The sequence below is a fragment of the Mustelus asterias genome, chromosome 22, assembly GCF_964213995.1.
Source record: "Mustelus asterias chromosome 22, sMusAst1.hap1.1, whole genome shotgun sequence".
NCBI classification, from domain to species: domain Eukaryota; kingdom Metazoa; phylum Chordata; class Chondrichthyes; order Carcharhiniformes; family Triakidae; genus Mustelus; species Mustelus asterias.
This window is the reverse complement of record NC_135822.1, coordinates 32233922-32253352: the sequence shown is the minus strand read 5'-3', so window position 1 is coordinate 32253352 and position 19431 is coordinate 32233922. Positions and strand designations below refer to the sequence as shown.

Here is a 19431-nt window from a genome sequence, read left to right as displayed (position 1 = left end):
TTGTGTATATTTAAGGTTGAGATCGATAAATTTTTGATCAGTAATGGAATCAAAGGTTAGGGGGGGAAGGACAGGAAAGTGGACATGAGGAATGTTCGATCAGCAATAATCCTACTGAACAGCAGAGGACCAAACAGTCTACTCCTGTTTCTATTTGTTATGGTCTTAAGAACCAGACTGGGTTCCATGACGGATGTTTCTATCACGAATATAAAACTAGCTAAGTGATCATTCTAGTTTCTTTCATTAAGCAGGCAGCAAACCTTCTTGCTGTGTAATACAGCCACATTGAATTTAAATAAAAATAAAATAATCAAAACAGAGAACTAATTTGAAATTGGAAATCATTTTGAGCGGTACATAGCAGCATCACATCCAATTTAAGGGTACTGGTTGTCTCCTGAGATTAAAGGGAAAACCTTTGTGAATTAAAATGTCAAAGCATTTTATGTATAAAGATATTTCCAACAGCTTAGAAAAAACAATGATTAGTAAAACGTCATACACAAAATAGTTTGAATGAGTTAGATCGTCAAAATGTCATGTAAACAAACTGCATTTAAAGATCTTAATCCTGAAATTATTCTGTCAGGCGTTGGGATAGCAGATCAGAAATCCCAAGGTATATTATGAAGCTAGACCAACAATTTTTTTGTTTTGGCATTAATGCGAGGATAGGATGTTTCACTCCAGGCGCGATTCTACTGACAAACTAGGGAGCTTTTATCAAAACAAACTTTATTTAACAACACAGTTTAATTATAACAAATGAATTTCCTTAACTTCTAACAATTGGACAGTACCTAAACATGACAAGATGCAATTCTTAACTGCTAACCTTTCACTATTAATTCCATCAAGCAATATTTTTCTTGTAGACTTTAAAAACATCCCTTTAAAACTAGTTAGCAAAACAGAGGCATACTTACTTTGACTTAGGATAACCATCTTAGAGCTTTCAGAAGTCTCTGGAGACAGAGGGAGAGACATTTCTTTCTTCCAGCAGCCCCAGGCAGCAACTGCTCTTGGTTTTTTAAAAATGAAATTATTTTCCTGCAAGCTTAGCACCTCCCATTAACCACATGACTCCATCCCTGTCAATCAACCTGATCTAAAACTCACATGACTCTGCATATTTAGTTTAAAATCCCAGGCGAACATAAGTAAACAAAAGGTCTAATTCAACAAAGTAACACATTCCTAGTTAAAATCAGTTATTATCCTGCATTCCCAGCATTTGAGCTCCATGTTTTCCCAGACAAATCAACTCTTGTAACAAAACACTACCTCTTAAAGTAGCCCCACATGAAACATAAAGCATATCAAAATTGCGCAGTATCATCACAGAGGTAATATTTATATGAAATCTTCTATGCTGGAATAACAAGAATTAATCTTAAAATAACTGAATTAATGCCTCCACTAAAACAGCATAGGGAGGAATATTATTCTGCTTTCATCGGTACATAGGTCGAGACTTTCTGCTTCTGTTTGTGTTAGGTGGGTTAGATGATGGGAGTGGAAAATATCACGAGAAGTGCAAAGACGCATTTTACATTGGCATAAACATATATGATTATCCCTTCCCTCCAGTCAGTGACAGGGTATATTTCCTGATGTTCAATGTCAGAAACAAAGTCATTATATTAAATTAACCCATCATTATCAGGCCCAGACACGGAATTATCCCCCTTCCCATCAAAAATTCCATCTACAGCACCGGTATGACACCAAAGGTGTGCACCTGTCAAGCAAACAAGCAAACCTAGTGGGGAGCTTAGGCAAGTGCAGTGTTCAGTGGAATGTTGGGGGGGGGGGGGTCACAGAGAAATAGAAATGAGAAAGATGCCTGGGTACAGCTTTGGCGAAAGGTAATGACCACCTGGCTCCCTCCACACCAAACCCCCTTGGTCACCAAAATCAAACTATCGCATCCTATTGCAGTCCAAAGTGGCACACCAGTGCCATGAAAGGCATCAGTTTAAGAATGTCAGCCAGGATTCTCCCAAAAAATACTAAGTGCCTAACAGGCAGGAAAACAGGAGAATTTCCCGCCCGATTTTGGGTGTACTTAATTTCATGAACCTTTGATATCTGTGCATCACAGAGTACCTCAGAGTGATTCATGCCTGAAAGTGGGGGGCGGGGTCTCATCCTGCCCGAGAGGCCGGCATCAGCGCACTGAGTGGGCCACTGCGTATGCGTCGATCTGTCCGTGGAGAGATCTGCGCATGCACACTGGCCCCCACCCCCATCATCGCCCTCCCGATTACTGGCCTTCCCGACCCTCCACCCCACCCGGGTCAGCCCCAATCACCAGCCCCCCATGGCCAGCTCTGACTGCCCCCTCACTCGCTCCCCCGTTGCTCCTATTGCAGAGTGGCAGCAGGTTCCCCTCACCACCACCACCGATCAGCACCCCCAGTAGGTCCCTCCTCAGCCCTGCCCTCTTGGCATGGTCCGGTGCCCAGTGGGCAGTGCCAGGGTGCCTGGTGGGCAGTGCCAAGGTGCTGGGCTGGCACTACTGAAGGCCCACCCCTCTGCCCCAACTCCTGGGGAACGTCAATGGCCTCTGCCCCCACCAGTGGGATGAGCATGCATGGTTTCCTTGGCTAGGAGTAGTTGTAAACCCTGCTGGTAGGAACCTCTCCCGGCGTGGGGTGAGAAACTAGCGGGCCTGGAGATGACTGTCCAGCGCACGCCAATCATATGGAAATAGTGATTTCATGGATAAAAAAGGGCCTGGGAGACTCGCGATCAGCCGAATGCGAGTTCCACTAGAAGCCTCCTGCTGATGTCTCCCAGCCCGCTGCACTATTCAAGCAGCGCAGCGGGCCGAGAGAATCCCGGCCGTCCATTTTCATACACAGCTGTATCTAGCCTTTGGAAACCTGTTTAAGCCAGATATCTAATTAACTAGTCACAGCTGCAAACATAACCTGTTTCAGCCTTGGTTTCAAGCTGGCCCAAAACTTACCTTCTTCCAATCCAAAGAACAACTTTTAGCTAATTGCTAGATTAAAGAAGGGCTAGACTTCAGATACAAATTAACCCTTAATTTAACCTTAAATTTTCTTAGTCACCAAACTTCTACTGTCTCACTCTATTGCAGTCCAAAATATATTTCCGGTGCATAAAGCAGTATATCACAGTATAAACTTTTGGAATTCTCCAGCGAGAAACAGGTAAGTCTCAAAATTTTCTGTTACCTCTATTTTCTTCATATATTGAAAATTCTTGTAATGATTCTTGCGTTTTAATCCGTTCACCAGAGGGTCCTAATTCTTTTGAGTTAACCCAGTAAACTAAAGCAAATAAACTGAGGGACAAAACAAGAAGGGCAGCCTCTTAAAAGGAAACGCCCAAGACAAAAATAAAGAACAAATGAAACTTAAAACATCAAACCAAAAGGTGATTACAAGGGTCAATAACGCACTCCAGTCCTGCGGTGCCCAGCAGGCTTGGTGGGCCTCGATGTCACCCGTGACACCACATGCTCCCTCCTCTCCAGGGACACCTGACCACAAATGTAGCCATGGTACAGGGGTAGACAGTCAGGTCGGACAACCCCTTTGATCGCCCGCTGCCGGGATCTGTTGATGGCAGTTTGGTCAGGCCCAGGACCAGGTCTACGAGGAGGTCCTCCTCCTTCTCTGCCCCTCTCCACACCGTGTGCTCATAGATCAAGAACATGGGGCTGAAGTGCAAACAAAACTTGAACAAAATCTTTCACAATAACTGAAAAGGGAGTACAGTCTAAAACACCAGACATAAACATGTTCCATAGTCTCCACATACTGCAAAAGTGGCACGTCTTGGGAATCTATGAACCAGTGCAACCGATGGTTGTATGATACTACTGCATGCAACAGCCTCTATTCCAGGTCCCAAGTATTAAGGAGAAAGACCCCTCCGTAGAGGGACCTCCACCGCCACCTGATGATCTCAAGGCCATACATTTTCTCATTATTAAGGACTAATTTGTTCATCTTGTCCTGCTGTTGAAGGACAAGGGGGCGATTTTACGGCATCGCTCATCCCAAAATTGTAAAATCCTACCCAAGGTCAATGGACCTTCCCATTGTCCGCCTCCCACCCGCTCCAATTCCAATGGTGGGTGGAGCGGTAAAATTCACACCAATGTGCTTACAAATCACACAACCAGCAGGTGGGGCACACTAATCAATAGGAGCAAACACGTAGATATATTTACCCCCAGAATCATAGAATCCCTACAATTGGGTAAGGAGGCCATTCGGCCTATCAAGTCTGCATCAACCCTCCAACACAGCATCTTACTCAGGTAGACACCCCACCCTATCCCGATAGTCCCACACATTTACCACACTAATCCCTAACCGAAACATCTTTGGACACTAAGGGGCAATTTAGCATGGCCAATCCACCTAACCTGCACATCTTTGAACTGTGGGAGGAAACTGGAGCACCCAGAAGAAAACCACGCAGACATGGGGAGAACGTGCAAAATTCATACAGTCACGCAAAGCTGGGATTGAACTCGGGTCCCTGGCACTGTGAGGCAGGAGTGTTAACCACTGTACCATCGTACTGCCCTGAATGTTATACCAAATCCCAGCTCCTCAATTAGTTAGCAATTTTGGATGCTGATGAAGTCATTGTTTTGTGTTGACAGTGTGGAAGGACATTAAATGGGGCTGACCTTCTGACCTTCCAGATCTGAGTGTCAACATTCTGATTTTTGAGTGTGTCATTTAGAAATTTCAAACTGGTCAACTGGACATGAGGAGCTGAATTTCACCACACTGAAATAAACATGAGGGTGCCCGGATTTGTGAAATATAAAAGGGCCATTTTAAAAAGGCACATTTATGAAATTATATTGTGGTGGCAAACAGGATTGAGCGATTAATAAGCTTGATAATAGTTTAAATTTCCCAACTCAACACTGTTCTAGAGGAAAGGATTAAGAAATTACTATAATATTTCATTCACTAAGCAAGTTTAGAATATCAGACCAGACATTCCATTTAGATCTTAGTATCAAGAGTGTGTATAATTATATACTTTAACCCACCTCTTCCAGTCATTGCCTGTAATTCTCTTCTTTAAGGACTAATTTTATTCCCCTGCATACCCCCGAAAAAAAATAAAACCAAGCAATCCTATTTTCTCTCGCAGCCTCTCAACTGAGGTCTTACCGTGCCAAAACTGATTGTCAAATAGAAACTGTGTTCATTGACAGACTACCTCATAACTTGGAGCAAAATTTACTGTTGGCGCTAGCCTCGTATGAATGTGCATGATTCATATTATCATCAGTTATTTAAGAAAAACTTTAGCACAGAAGTAAAAATAACTGAGAGGATTTTGAAAGAATGCAATAAGAAGCATGAAACATTTTTATTGCTTCTGAATTTCCTACATTAAAACAAGATCACACTTCAAAAGTACTTAGTTGTTTGCAAAGCACAATGGGACTTTCAGAGGTCATGAAAATTCCAAAAAAGTGCAAGTCTTTGTTTCTGTTGGCTATTTGATTTTTTTAAATTTCAAGAACAGAAAGGCAGAACTTGACGTCAGGAATGGGAAATTACCATTATGAGAACAGACATGAGATCCTGGAATTATTTCCATGGGAGCACAGAAATTTAAGAGAGGATTTTTTTAAGAAGTGGTTCTTAAAATTATGAAAGACTGAATAGGGTGAACAGAAGAAGTTAACTTTTCAAGTTAGAGTTAAAGTAATGACTACTTGTCTAAGAAAGTGAGGAGAGAATGTAGAATTTTAAAAAATGTTTGAGTATGGGATGCTTTGTCATGGAGTAGCTGAGGCAAGGGTTGTTAGAATGTAACCGGTGATAACAGTGGATCTGTTGTAATGTGACCAATGGTAACAAGCTGTAAGGATCAGCTGACCCAGTAAACCATGTAACCAATGACAGAATGATGTGATCAGCTGACCCAGTATAAATTAAAATGTGTTGGGACTTGTGGGGAACTTGAAATGGCCCAGGGTGAGGCCTCAAGCTTGGAGTAATGAAGTTTCTTTATTAAACCTTTTCTTTGATTTATAAGTTGAAGTAAGTTTTGTTATATTTTTATCTACACTAGAAGAGTTCCTTCTAGATCAGGATGACTTGGTTTTATGCATTTGTCCCTTGAAAAATGAAGCAGAGAAATATGGGCTATAACAAGAGAATTGGGAAGCAGAATTAGCTCTCGATGCTCTAGAAAAGTCAAGAGACAGAACAGCCTTATGTATAATAAACCTCTTTTAAGATTTGTGTCAGTATCAACCCTCCTGAGGGGTGAACACTGGAAGCAATCTACTGTCTGACAAAAAATAATATACTCTTCTGATTTGGAAGAGATGAAAACAGGTCCAGGTTGTAGCTTCGTTGCCAAAATGGAAGTTGCTCCTTGTTTGCGTTCGAAGACCATTTGCTATCTGTTTCATTTGTCTCATAACCCACTATTGTGTGGTGACTTAAAATGACCAACGTATACAATTGGGATTGGAGTGCCTGGGACTGCTGGCTTTGGCCATTTTGAGATAAGGGTTTTGTACACATTAGTTATGTGCAGTTCTCCTTGTGCCTTGCAGATGATGGACAAGTTGTGGAGTCATGGGGTGAGTTACATGCCTCAGAATTCCCGGTCTCTGACCTGCTGTTGTAGTCACAGTATTTATATTGTTAGTCCAGTTCAGTTGCTGGTCAATGATAACATCCCCTCTCTCCCCACCCAAGGATGTTGATCGTGCAGGATTCAGCCATGAAAATGCCATTGAATGTCGTGGGGAGATGGTTAGATCTACAATGCAGAATAAATGTGTATAATTTCAAATTGGCTACAGTACATGACTAGACAGAATAGAGGGAATTTTGATTTGCATTAGCACTGGCGTGAGAGTTTTTGATATTAATAGTGGGATGAAAAATATTGAAAACTGTTCATTTCCCAGAATGGCTACCTCAATTATGCACAAAATGTATCAAAATGCATGCAGTTGTTCCAAGGGAAATTCAGTTACGATCTAACTTTTAATTTCTAAACAGTTCAATCATTTGCTTTTGTTCACTGAACCAACTTGGTCTAGCTGATGTAGTGCTAAGCGAGCATTGGCAAAGGGCAATGCAGTACATAATTAGAGCATTCAAACTGTGATTGCACAGATATTACTCAAATGCAAGAGGCAAAGAACTAATTGTACATGAACTAACAGAAGGCTTGAGTATCTGAACTGTTGTCTGAATCTGTCATAGCTGGACTGATGGTGGAAGGGTTGAAAAAGAGAGGTTTCACATTTGTCTGAGAAATTCCCTATAGTCTTTGCCTCCTTCCTGCATGGATTTTGGTGAATGTTTTAATCTTCAGTACTTGGGGCATATAATGCTGCATATCAGGGGCACATCAGGAGTTTAGGCTTGTGCCTGCTTAGCAAGCCAATGATTTTTGGTTCATTGACGTTCATAGACATAAGTCATGGGCCTGCAAGTTGGGTGAGTGGTCAAATTGTTATGTAAATATAGTTCTGTGCTAGGGGAAATAAATAGGAAAAATACCCCTATTATTGCAACTTAATTACATTGGGGTTGTGGGTTTTAAACAAAGAAAAATATGTTTTGCACATACATGTAGATTTAAAATAACAGATTTATTTTAGGAACTGTTGCCAGTACAGAGTAGAAAATGAAACTAAAACAGGAATCGGTGAAGCACCTCAATGACATCACTATCAAATCATTTGACTGGCTCTTAAAGCAATCATGCAAACACTTAAATTTATAACAATTATGAAACTAATTTCACTCAGTAGTGGTGATCTTTAAGATACTGAAGAAGACATTTGTTGTAAGGTGTTGGGTGTAGTTTAATGAGTCTTATTAAGGTATTCTTTGTCTTAGGTAGTCTAAGAGTAAGTATTTATTAACAACTAGTGTTATGCAGTGGCATTCCAGGCATCATTAAGATAATTCAGGCTTCGTCAGGAACAAAAGATGTTTATTGATAGAGAAATTTGGTACAGGGGTTTGTAGCCCTAGGCTGCCCTGGAGTAACCTCTCACGCTGCATGGCTTCCAAATTCTGCCTCTCAATTCCCATTGGTCCCTCAAGCCAGATGAGCTTCTTCTGCTGTACTGTCTTAAAGAGACAGACCCCAGAACCACTACATTCCTCTCCCTTTAATTGTTTTACACAATTTTCAATATCGATTTACTCAAACCCATATTCTAAATAAAAACTATAGACACAAGGTAGACATTTGTACATCACTGTAGCAATTGTGCAATGATGAGATCTTGAGGTTTAAATTTAACATAGCACTTCTATTAGTAGGATTCAACTATGCACGGTTCCAAATAAGGCTTTGCTTGTGACTCTTCTTTACAGGCTTGCTGCTTTGAGTTTTTACCTAGACGATGCGCTGACTATGGACTACATACTTTACTCTGTGGATGATGTCACTCTCCAACCCTCCATTGACCCTTTTCTCTGTTGAGCACCTCCCTCCACATTGCATGCAAGTAACATCACCAGAATCCAACATCGTCTTATATCTTGACATCTCATTCACAATCTCGGTCTGTTATCTCTGAAGGAAATGGTCTGGGTACTCTATTTCTGGTACCTAAGTCATGTGATAAAGTTCCACCTCTCTCTAGCAGTTCTCTCTGGCACAAATTCCACAGCTAATTGGCTTCATTTTCCAATCCCTTTCTTCTGTCTTCTGCATCAACCAATCTTCTGCTTGGACCTGAGTAGTTCTTTATTCCCTGCATCCGCTTCCTCCTCCACCTCTTAAGTCTTTTGCACTCTGTCTCCACCAGTTGCAGTTTGGCCAGCTTTATCTCCCGCAGTTGTTTTTTAAAAAAAATAACTCTTTCCCTTTATATTGATATTCATCTGAAGTACCCTTTGATGAACTGACAGTTTTAAGTAGCCCATCTTTGCAGCGATCGTGGTATTCAACCTGTTTCTGAATTTGTTCCAACTCAGCTTTATTTCACAGTTGTTGCCTACTGAATTTCTCACTCAATTGAGCTGATTTGTTTGCATCCACTGTTTAAGCCATGCTTCTTGGTTTCAGATTCTAATTCTCAGTATGTGCAAATTTAACTCTGAATCCATTGCTCTGTTTTTGCAATCCATTCATTCAGTTTATCTATTTCTGAATTTCTCCCAAGATGAATCCAACATTCTCTTCTAACAACATTTGATAATCATAGAATCCCTATCGTGCAGAAGAAGGCCATTCAGCCTATCAAGTCTGCACCGACTCTCTGATAGAGCATCTTACCCAGGCCCTATCCCTGTAACCCCATGTATTTACCTCGTTAATCCTCCTAACCTACACACCTTGAGACACTAAGGGGCAATTTAGCACGGCCAATCAACCTAACCTGCACATTTTGGACTGAGAAAGGAAACTGGAGCACCTGGAGAAAATCCATAATGATCTGTCCCTTCTCGGAATCAGAATTGGCACTTCTTTTGTTGTAGTTGCAACAAATGCTACTCCTGCGTTCAACACAGTGTGTCCTCAGCCCCTTACTATACTCCTTATACACCTTTGACTGGATGGCCAAATTATCCACCAACTCGATTTTCAAGTTTGCTGACGACACCACTGTTTTGGGTTGAATCTCAAACAATGACGAGACACAGTACAGGAAAGAGATAGAGAATCTGATGAACTGGTATGACGACAATAATCTCTCCTTTTAATGTCAACAAAATGAAGGAGATAGTCATCAACTTCAGAAAGCGCAGTGGAGGGCATGCCCCTGTCTACATCAATGGGGATGAAGTAGAAATGGTTGAGAGCTTCAAATTTCTCGGTGTCCAGATCACCAACAATCTGTCCCTCAATGCGGACGTCTTAGTTAAGAAAGCCCACCGATGCCTCTACTTTCTCAGGAAATTTGGCATGTCAGCTATAACTTTCACCAACTTCTACAGATGCAGCATCAAAAGCATTCTTTCTGGTTGTATTACAGCTTGGTATGGTTCCTGCTCTGTCCAAGACCGCAAGAAACTACAAAGGATCATGAATGAAGCCCAGTTCATCAGTCAAACCAGCCTCCCATCCATTGACTCCGTCTACACTTCCCGCTGCCTCGGAAAAGTAGCCAGCATAATTAAGGACCCCACACACCCCAGACATTTTCTCTTCCACCTTCTTCCATCAGGTAAAAGATACAAAAGTCTGAGATCACATGCCAACCAACTCAATAATAGCTTCTTTCCAGCTACCATCAGACTTTTGAATAGACCTACCTCGCATTAAGTTGATCTTTCTCTACACCCTAGCTATGACTGTAACACTACATTTTTGCACTCTCTCCTTTCCTTCCCTATGTATGGTATGCTTTGTCTGTACTTTTCACTGTATACTAATACATTTGACGATAATAAGTCAAATCAAACATTTCTTCCTTCTTCTTGTTATATTTATTAGACAACTCTCCTGAATTGCTAACTTATTGCAACAGTCATGTTCTCTCTTCAGGTTTGTTCATTGCTATGTCCACCTCAGCACCCTTAAACACTGGACAATTTCTGCTTCTCTGCAGAATGCAAATTCCTTAAGCTCATTTGTATATTCCACGTAACAGGTAGCTCGATCATTCAATTGGATCTGTAAAGAATTCCCAATAATGGCTCTGGTCTAATTTCTGTTTCAATAGTATGGTGACCCTTGTAGTAGATGATATACGATGAATCAAATCTTTGATGTGTTTCACTTTGACATGAGCAGTTCTCTTATCCTCACAAAACTGATAGCATCCATTACATGGAATTCCCTTGGCTCTTTGAGTTCCCTGCTATGACCTCTATGGCTGAGTTCCGCTTGTGCTTCATGGGATTTCCTTGGCTCTTCAAGTTCCATGCTGCGACCTCTATTTCTGAGTTCTGCTTGTGCAGAACTCTCAACTCTTTTAGTTCAGATCTTCATGCCCTAACTCCAGTTCCTCTACCGCTTACTGGTGAATGTTGTACTGTTTTTTACTGACCATAATAGGTTTGCTAGCTACTTCCATTTTTTTCATAACATTTGTTTTTTTTTTCTTAGCTTTGATATAGCTGAGCCACCCTCATTTAGATTAGTCATAACATTTTACCTCATTTTCTATTTGCTGTAGTTCTGTTAAGTTTGTCCAACTCCTTTCTCTTCATTCTTACTTCTTCTATGGCTTGTCTTTACGACTGACTACGGCTTTATCGTTTGCTTGTAGTTTATTGCTAAAACTTCCAAGAAACTTCTCATTAAAATACAAAAGGATGGGACACAACTGAGTCTTGCTGCTTCAGTTCTTCATTTAGTCATTTGGATTCTTCTGTTGCCCTCTTTCTGGGTTCTCTCCATGCCACTTCTCCAGGGTCTCCCAATGCTCCCCCTTCTTTGGGGGTTTTCAGTGCTTCACCCTCTTAGGGGCTTCTCAGCACTGCCTTCTCTGGGGTTTTTCATTGCTCTATCATCTCCAGGTTTCTCAGCGCCCCTTTCTCCAGGGTCTTCCAGTGCTCCCCACTCTCTCCGGGGTCTTCTAGTGTTCCCCCCATCTGAGGTCTTCCAACCTCAGGTTTTTTCCAGTGCTTTCCCCATTGCTTCTGGGGTATTCAATACTTTCCCCTCTCTGGGGATTTTTACTGCCTATGCTGAGTCTGTTGTTGTCACTTCATAGAAATCATAGAAACCCTACAGTGCAGAAGGAGGCCATTCGGCCCATCGAGTCTGCACCGACCACAATCCCACCCAGGCCCCAACCCCAAACATCCACCCGCCAATCCCACTAACCTACGCATCACAGGACTCTAAGGGGCAACTTTTAACCTGGCCAATCAACCTAACCCTCACATCTTTGGACTGTGGGAGGAAACCGGAGCACCGGGAAGAAACCCACGCAGACACGAGGAGAATGTGCAAACTCCACACAGACAGTGACCCGAGCCGGGAATCGAACCCAGGACCCTGGAGCTGTGAAGCAGCAGTGCTAACCACTGTGCTACCGTGCCGCCCCACTTCCACTTCCTCGAGGACTTATTATCTCCTCTTAACTCCAGCGTTGCCTAGTTCTTGAGATCTTAATTTCTTCCGCTGAGGTCTTGCATTGATTACAGACCACCTTTTGAGAATTGCCCTCTGCGGTCCTCCTATTTTCCTGTTCCTTATCCTTTGTTCTTTCTTGTGGTTATTGCATTAAATATTGTACAACTTTAAATGCATTACCGCTTAAGGACTGTCAACTGCCACAGCTTGTTTTTTTCTCTCTCTGCCACTCTGTGCTTTTCCTGTGTTTCTGCAGTTTTGGCAGGAACTACAGCTCCTTCTTCTTGCATCCTTTTTTAAATTGTTTGACTTCTTTTTTGCTGGTGAAAGAATTCTGCAGTTTTCCCATTTTCTGGCTGGCTGGACAGTACAGACTAGAGCAGCACAGTGGGCCGGGAGACATCAGCGGAGCTTGTTACGTGGGCTTCCCTCTGGGAGCCTGGGCCTCCGCGAATCTCCCAGCCCAAGATTTCTGATGTAATCAGCTCAGAAATCGGTACGGAGCTCATTACAATATGGAAATCTTCATTTCCATCTCATTAGTTGGAGGCACCTTCTCTCCAACTTTAAAATTTTTTTAATGGTGGTCAGGGGAGTGACAGGGTGCAGGGTGTGTTGGTGTGAGGAGGCAGGGGTGAAGAGGGAAGGGAAAGAGGAAGCAGGAGGGCAGGAGAAGATAAGGATGGGTAATTCCTCTATAGGGCAACCTGTGGCTGCTCCTGCATCCAAACAGGGCAGCTCGGAAAATGCCAGTTGGCTTCCTGGGTGGCTAATGAGCTTCATTAGCCACCCATCCTGTGAACCTACCTCTGCAAAAATAGCCCAGAGGCAGGATGAAACAATTAACTGGCATGGAGAGTGAGTGTGGCTATTTATCTCCTGAAAATCCAGCCCGAAAATCTTCATATTTACTTTTAAATGGTTCATGCTCTCATTCTTCTCTATCTGTGTTACCTCTTCCAACACGACACCCTCCCATTCTTTGGCTTCTTGTGTATGCCTTCTCCGCTCAGCTCATCATTAACAGCCATCCCTTCAACTGCCTGTGCTTCATGCTCCAAAATTCAGCTTAAAGATTTTTTAAAATTACATTTTGTCACAAACTAAATCTTACAGCATGCTCTGTTCGAAGCTCTGATATAAATACAACTGTTTCTCTTACACTGTTCAAAGTGGGCTTTGGAAGTAAAAAATACAATCCTGGTATTAAAAAACAGGAAACTGAAATGGATATTCATTTAAATATTTCTGCAAGGGTTCTGGGGCATTAATGAGCCCAAACCACGACGCATATGTTACTACTCTAGCATACAAACTGAAGCCGATGAGAGCGAAGTAACAGTAACTAGGTCTCAAGACCTTAAATTTTAGATTTCTCATATTCATGCAGCTTATTTTTCTAGAAAGATTGTAAAGTGAATGGAACTGCAACTCAGAAAAAATGAATTTGTCAAAGTTGGTACAAATGTGTTATTTGGAACAAGATAAGGTGAATAGCCAAAGTTTTTTTCCACAGGGTAGGGCAGTCCCAAAGTAGAGGACATACGTTTTGGTTTAGAGGGAAAAGATTTAAAAGGGATCTGAGGGGCAACTTTTTCCACAGAGGGTGGTGAGCATATGGAATGAGCTGCCAGAGGAGGCAGTAGAGGTGAGTACAGTTACAACATTCAAAAGACATTTGGACAGGTATATGGATAGGAAAGGTTTAGAGGGGTATAGGCCAAATATAGGCAAATGGGACTAGTTCAGTTTAGGAAACCTGGTCGGCATGAACAAGTTGGACCAAAGGGCCTGTTTCCGTGTTATATATCTCTATGACTCTAAGTGATTACTCAAGTCCAAGCATGACCAATGCCTCTGGGACTGTTTAATTCAAAAATAACAGTAGCTGGCAGAGAGTCATGTTTCTCTCAGCAAGTGTAGAAATTGGTAGGATTTGTTACAGGCTATTGTTTTATAAAAAATCGTTTAGAACAACAACATAATTCAGCATGTTGACTCCCAAAGCTAAAGGCAGTCTCTTTTAACTGATCAGGTATAAGCTCAAATTCATGTTTTTGTTACTCGTGGTCCTTGGGTCAAATTAAAATTTTGCTAGATTTCATTTCAGGCAAAGTTCTCATTTTCTAAATTTGGTAGGAAGTAGGAATATTTATTGACGTGATAAAATGGGATATACTTTGATTCGTAGAATGATGCAGGACAGAAGGAGGCCAATTAGTCCATTGTCCAGCTCTTTGAAAGCCCTAATAAACTTATAGATTTTATTTTAGAAGATAAACTAGCTCCACTTCTTTGTACTTTCTCCACGGCCCTGAAATATTTTCCACTTCAAGAATTTATCCAGAGCGCTTTTGAAAAAGGTTGTTGAATCTGCTTCCATAACCCTTTTATATGCACTGCATTCCAGATCATAGCAAATACGGAGTAAAAAGAAATTCTCACGTCACCTCTGAATCTGCGTCCTCTCGTTAACATATTGTCACCATGGGAACCATTTTTCCTGATTTGCTCTATAAAAATCCTCCATGATTTCCAACATCTCCATTAAATTTCCCCTTAACCTCTTCTACTCTAAAAATATACAGCTGTTGGGCCACTCCACATGTCTGAAGTCCCACATTTCTGGTACCATTCTAGTAAATCTTCTCTAAGACTTTAACATCCTTCCTAAAGTGTGGCACCCAGAATTGACTATAATTCATCAGCTAGGGCCTAACTTATGGAAGCTTTAGCATAACTTCTGTGCTTTTGTATTTTATGGCTGGAATTTTCTGGACATTCTCGCTGGCAGGATCTTCCGGTTTCGCCAACAGCAAACCTCCGCCACTGATTTCCCAGTGGCAGGAGATGCATAGAATGGGAAACCCTGTTGATAACTGAGGTGTCAGAAGATCCCACCACCAGCCAATGGCACATCACCTCCGCTACCACGAAACACATCCCAGGGCCTTGTGGAACATTCCGCCTACTGTCTCAATTTATAAAGCCAAATATCCTATAAACTTTTACAGCCTTCTGAACTTGCCTTGCTACCTTCAAAGATTTGTGTACGCACATCCCAAGACATCCATGTTCTTGCACCCCTTTTAAAGCTGCACCGTTTAGGTTATATTCTTTACAAGCAGGCATTAACTAACTATTGGTCAATGCTTTTGTTGAACAAGCTGATATATCAATTGAAAAAGAAGAATTATACAGGACCCCCTGTATTTAGTTGGGAAAAACCAACATTATGTTCCATTAGTTGCACCCTCTAAGTTCTCTGAGCAATTGCCTATTGCAAATTTTAAAATTGGAAGCGAATCCAATTTTCACTTTCAATAAACATCAGAACAATGAATCTGTTCAGATTTGCCCTGAAACTTGCTGCAAACTCCTTTCAAGGTAGCTGCTGCATCATTCATTTATGAGCACCTTTTAACAATCACTCTGCAGCGTTCTGTTCCACATATATTAGAACTTTATCTTTTCTTGTTCTGCGCACCCTGCTATATACTTTTCAGTGCCCCCTTTTTACATTCTTCCACTCAGCATTCATTCTTATAAAATTGTAACTTCATGACTAATTGGTCAGTGATCGTTAATTCTTATTAATAGAAAATCACTTTTCTTCGGATTGTTTCCTTCAGCTGCTGACTAAACATGATGGAAGGCCAGGTGTCTCTACGATAAATACCTATACACACTTTTACACTCACTATTAACAGAATGGGATAGATAGTAGTTAGACTACCCTTGCAATTGCATTAAAAGAATAAGAAGCATTAAGAAATAAAAATCATGCACCAACAAAAATGTTTACTCAAGTCAGCTCTCAATTCTTACACTTTTTCTCACTTACTGACCAAGATTAGATGAGAACTTACCATGAATATCTGCCAATTTTTGCCCCATCCCATCATAGTAAATCCTTCCACCTTGTGCTGTTGGGAAAAAATAGGTCATGAGAGAACTAGGAGGCGAGCAATAGGAATATGAACCAAGTGGCATGTCTTTGAGGACTTCATGAGGCTTCCAGCAAAACTCCCGAAACCTAGGATGATCCATGACTTTTTTCTCAATGTCATGAATCGTTAACAAACGCTCTTCTGTAAAGATATTCCTTTCATCATCACCTCTTGCTAGAAATACAAGCTCCATCCTCCAAAGTGCATGTGTCTGAGTGTCCCCATTAATGTAGGTGTTTGGATAGTTCTTGTGTGGCACGGCCCTTGCTCGCCGCACTCTATATCCAAAATGGCTCTCCTTGGTCATGGGGTGCGATTCATGAAGCTGGATTCCATCAGGCTGTTGGGTTTTACTTGATCTGTAAATAGCTTTGACAGGGGAGGCATTGCCTAGCTGTGAAGCGTTATTGTGCAGTTTTTGCAGCTCTTCAATGATGAGTTTCTCCAAGGTTGCAGATGTGTACTCTGCCAAATCACGTCTGTTCCTCCCCCAAGACCCGAACTGTGATTTTAAAGCAAGGGTCAATGCATCAAAGCGCTGTGAGGATACATGGTTACGTATCTCAAAGGCATTGTAGGATATATCTATGTCGAGAGTAGAGCAATGCATAAGCATAACAACAGTCAGAATTGTTGGAATCATGCAACCTATTACTAATATTAAGGTAGTGCAATATGGGTTAGTAAATATCCATCCAACTACTCCCCAAAAGCCTTTAACATTCAAATCATAGAATAATCTTTTAAAGCTACAATGGCATTTCTTGCACAGTCTTTGGCCTCTATAAGAGTTAACCAATACATCATCCTCTTCTTCCTCTAACCATAGATGCTGCACCAAAGGGTCGTCATCACTTTCCATTTTAGTTTTTGCCCTGATGAAAGGTGGGATTGGTGGGTGGAAGAGAAGATTCTTTAACAAAACTGTAAATTTGATGCTGGAGGCTCCTTTTCTTCAGTCTGCCTTCCACGTGAACAGCCAATTTACAACACCTATAATAGAAAATATAATGCAATAAAGTTTATGACTTGTAAATGGTGGTACATAGCTACTCTAAAAATTAAAGCGGTATGGCATATCATCTTGGCACATGAAATAAAAATATAACTTTTAGTAATCAATCCCAAACTTGGCCTCTACTGATTTTTGTTACAAGTTGTTCCAAAATATCCTCAAATTCCTTATGGCAATACTTTGCTGTCAGGTTGAAATAAATGCAAGTTGAACATTTTGAATACCAACTTTTCAGAATCAATTTTGTTTGCAAATACAAGATAGCATCTGGTTAACTTCCTATTTCACAGTAGGGACCAATGCCATGCAACTTAAATTTTATGGAAAAAATATGCAGCTTCCGTAACTGAAACTTGACAGGCTCAAGAGAAAGAGTTAAAGGAGGTGCAGGTAGGTGAGCAATAAGAGTGGCAGCAATGTAGTAAGGGTTCAGATCAACCAGGTAAGCGGCAGCAACAAAATGAGTCATGAGCTCTAGATGATTCCAGCTTTATTGTCAACAGTATCTGTTCTAGATCTGGCTCTAGCTCTGAAAAACATCCACAACAAAACAAAAAGACAACGAAACACCGATTCATGCAGAAGGCCCATTTGTGGTCATTATTCCTTGTCATTCCTGAGAGCAGTTGAAAGTCAACCATATTGATGTGGATCTGGAGTCACATGTGAATGACACCAGGTAAGGGTGACGGATTTCCTAGGCGAGAATGTTTATTAATCACTTGCCCAGTTTTAATGATGAATGCCAAGCTCTTAAACCATCATCTCTCTAGCCCTGCCCAACCCTCTGCCCTCTCATATCTCCCATGCCCAATGTCCCCCAAACCTCCTATTATCCAACAGACCCCCTCCATGTCCATGCACAGTAGCTACTCCCCTAGTATCCACTGTGGGTAGACCTCTAGATGTTTTTTGAAATGGATATTTTTTAAAAAGTCTAACAATCAAATTGCAAACAATTCATTCTGAAAAAACTCCCTCAAAAAGAACCAGTCCAAGTGATCTGTTAGAAAACAAACATCATTTCTCTCAGCACATCAAAGATACCTAATCCTTCAATAACCTCTTAAAACTGTCAATCATAATGTCCAAACAGGTCCCCACTGATATAAATAGAACATAGAAAAACTACAGCACAAACAGGCCCTTCGGCCCACAAGTTGCGCCGGTCATGTCCCTACCTACCTAGGCCTATATATAGGCTTACCTATAACCCTCAATCCTATCAAGTCCCAAGTACTCATCCAGAAGTCTCTTAAAAGACCCTATCGAGTTTGCCTCCACCACCATTGACGGCAGCCAATTCCACTCACCCACCACCCTCTGAGTGAAAAACTTACCCCTGACATCTCCTCTGTACCTACTCCCCAGCACCTTAAACCTGTGCCCTCTCGTAGCAGCCATTTCAGCCCTGGGAAAAAGCCTCTGAGAATCCATCCGATCTATACCTCTCAACATCTTGTACACCTCTATCAGGTCACCTCTCATCCTTCGTCTCTCCAAGGAGAAAAGACCGAGCTCCCTCAACCTATCCTCATAAGGCATGCCACCCAATCCAGGCAACAGGGCGGCACGGTAGCACAGTGGTCAGCACTGCTGCTTCACAGTTCCAAAGACCTGGGTTCGATTCCCGGCTTGGGTCACTGTCTGTGTGGAGTTTGCACATTCTCCTCGTGTCTGCGTGGGTTTCCTCCGGGTGCTCCGGTTTCCTCCCACAGTCCAAAGATGTGCGGGTTAGGTTGATTGGCCATGCTAAAATTGCCCCTTCATGTCCTGGGATGCGTAGATTAGAGGGATTAGCGGGTAAAATATGTAGGGATATGGGGGTAGGGCCTGGGTGGGATTGTGGTCGGTGCAGACTCGATGGGCCGAATGGCCTCTTTCTGTACTGTAGGGTTTCTATGATTTCTTGGTTTCTATCCTTGTAAATCTTCTCTGCACCCTTTCAATAATTTCTACATCCTTCCTGTAATGAGGCGACCAGAACTGAGCACAGTACTCTAAGTGGGGTCTGACGAGGGTCTTATAAAGCTGCATCATTATCTCCCGACTCCTAAACTCAATCCCTCGATTGATGAAGGCCAGCACACCATACGCCTTCTTAACCACCTCCTCTACCTGCGAGGCCGATTTAAGAGTCCTATGGACCCGGACCCCAAGGTCCTTCTGATCCTCTACACTGCTAAGAGTCTTACCCTTGATATTATACTCTTTCATCCCATTTGACCTGCCAAAATGTACCACTACACATTTATCCAGGTTGAAGTCCATCTGCCACTTCTCCGCCCAGTCTTGCATCCTATCTATGTCCTGCTGCAGCTTCTGACATCCCTCCAAACTATCCACAACACCACCAACCTTCGTGTCGTCGGCAAATTTACCAACCCATCCCTCCACTTCCTCATCCAGGTCATTTATGAAAATGACAAACAG

General features: G+C 41.9%; 1 protein-coding gene across 1 annotated transcript in view; it reads right to left on the bottom strand.

Annotated features, from left to right (window-relative positions):
• disp3 (dispatched RND transporter family member 3) overlaps positions 1 to 16845 on the bottom strand; it is a 249008-nt gene extending 232163 nt beyond the window's left edge. The window contains exon 1 of the mRNA XM_078239103.1: positions 15903 to 16845. Within this exon, the coding sequence (XP_078095229.1) occupies positions 15903 to 16845 (943 nt within the window). The remainder of the gene's footprint in view (positions 1 to 15902) is intronic.
• Between the last annotated feature and the right edge of the window lie 2586 nt (positions 16846 to 19431).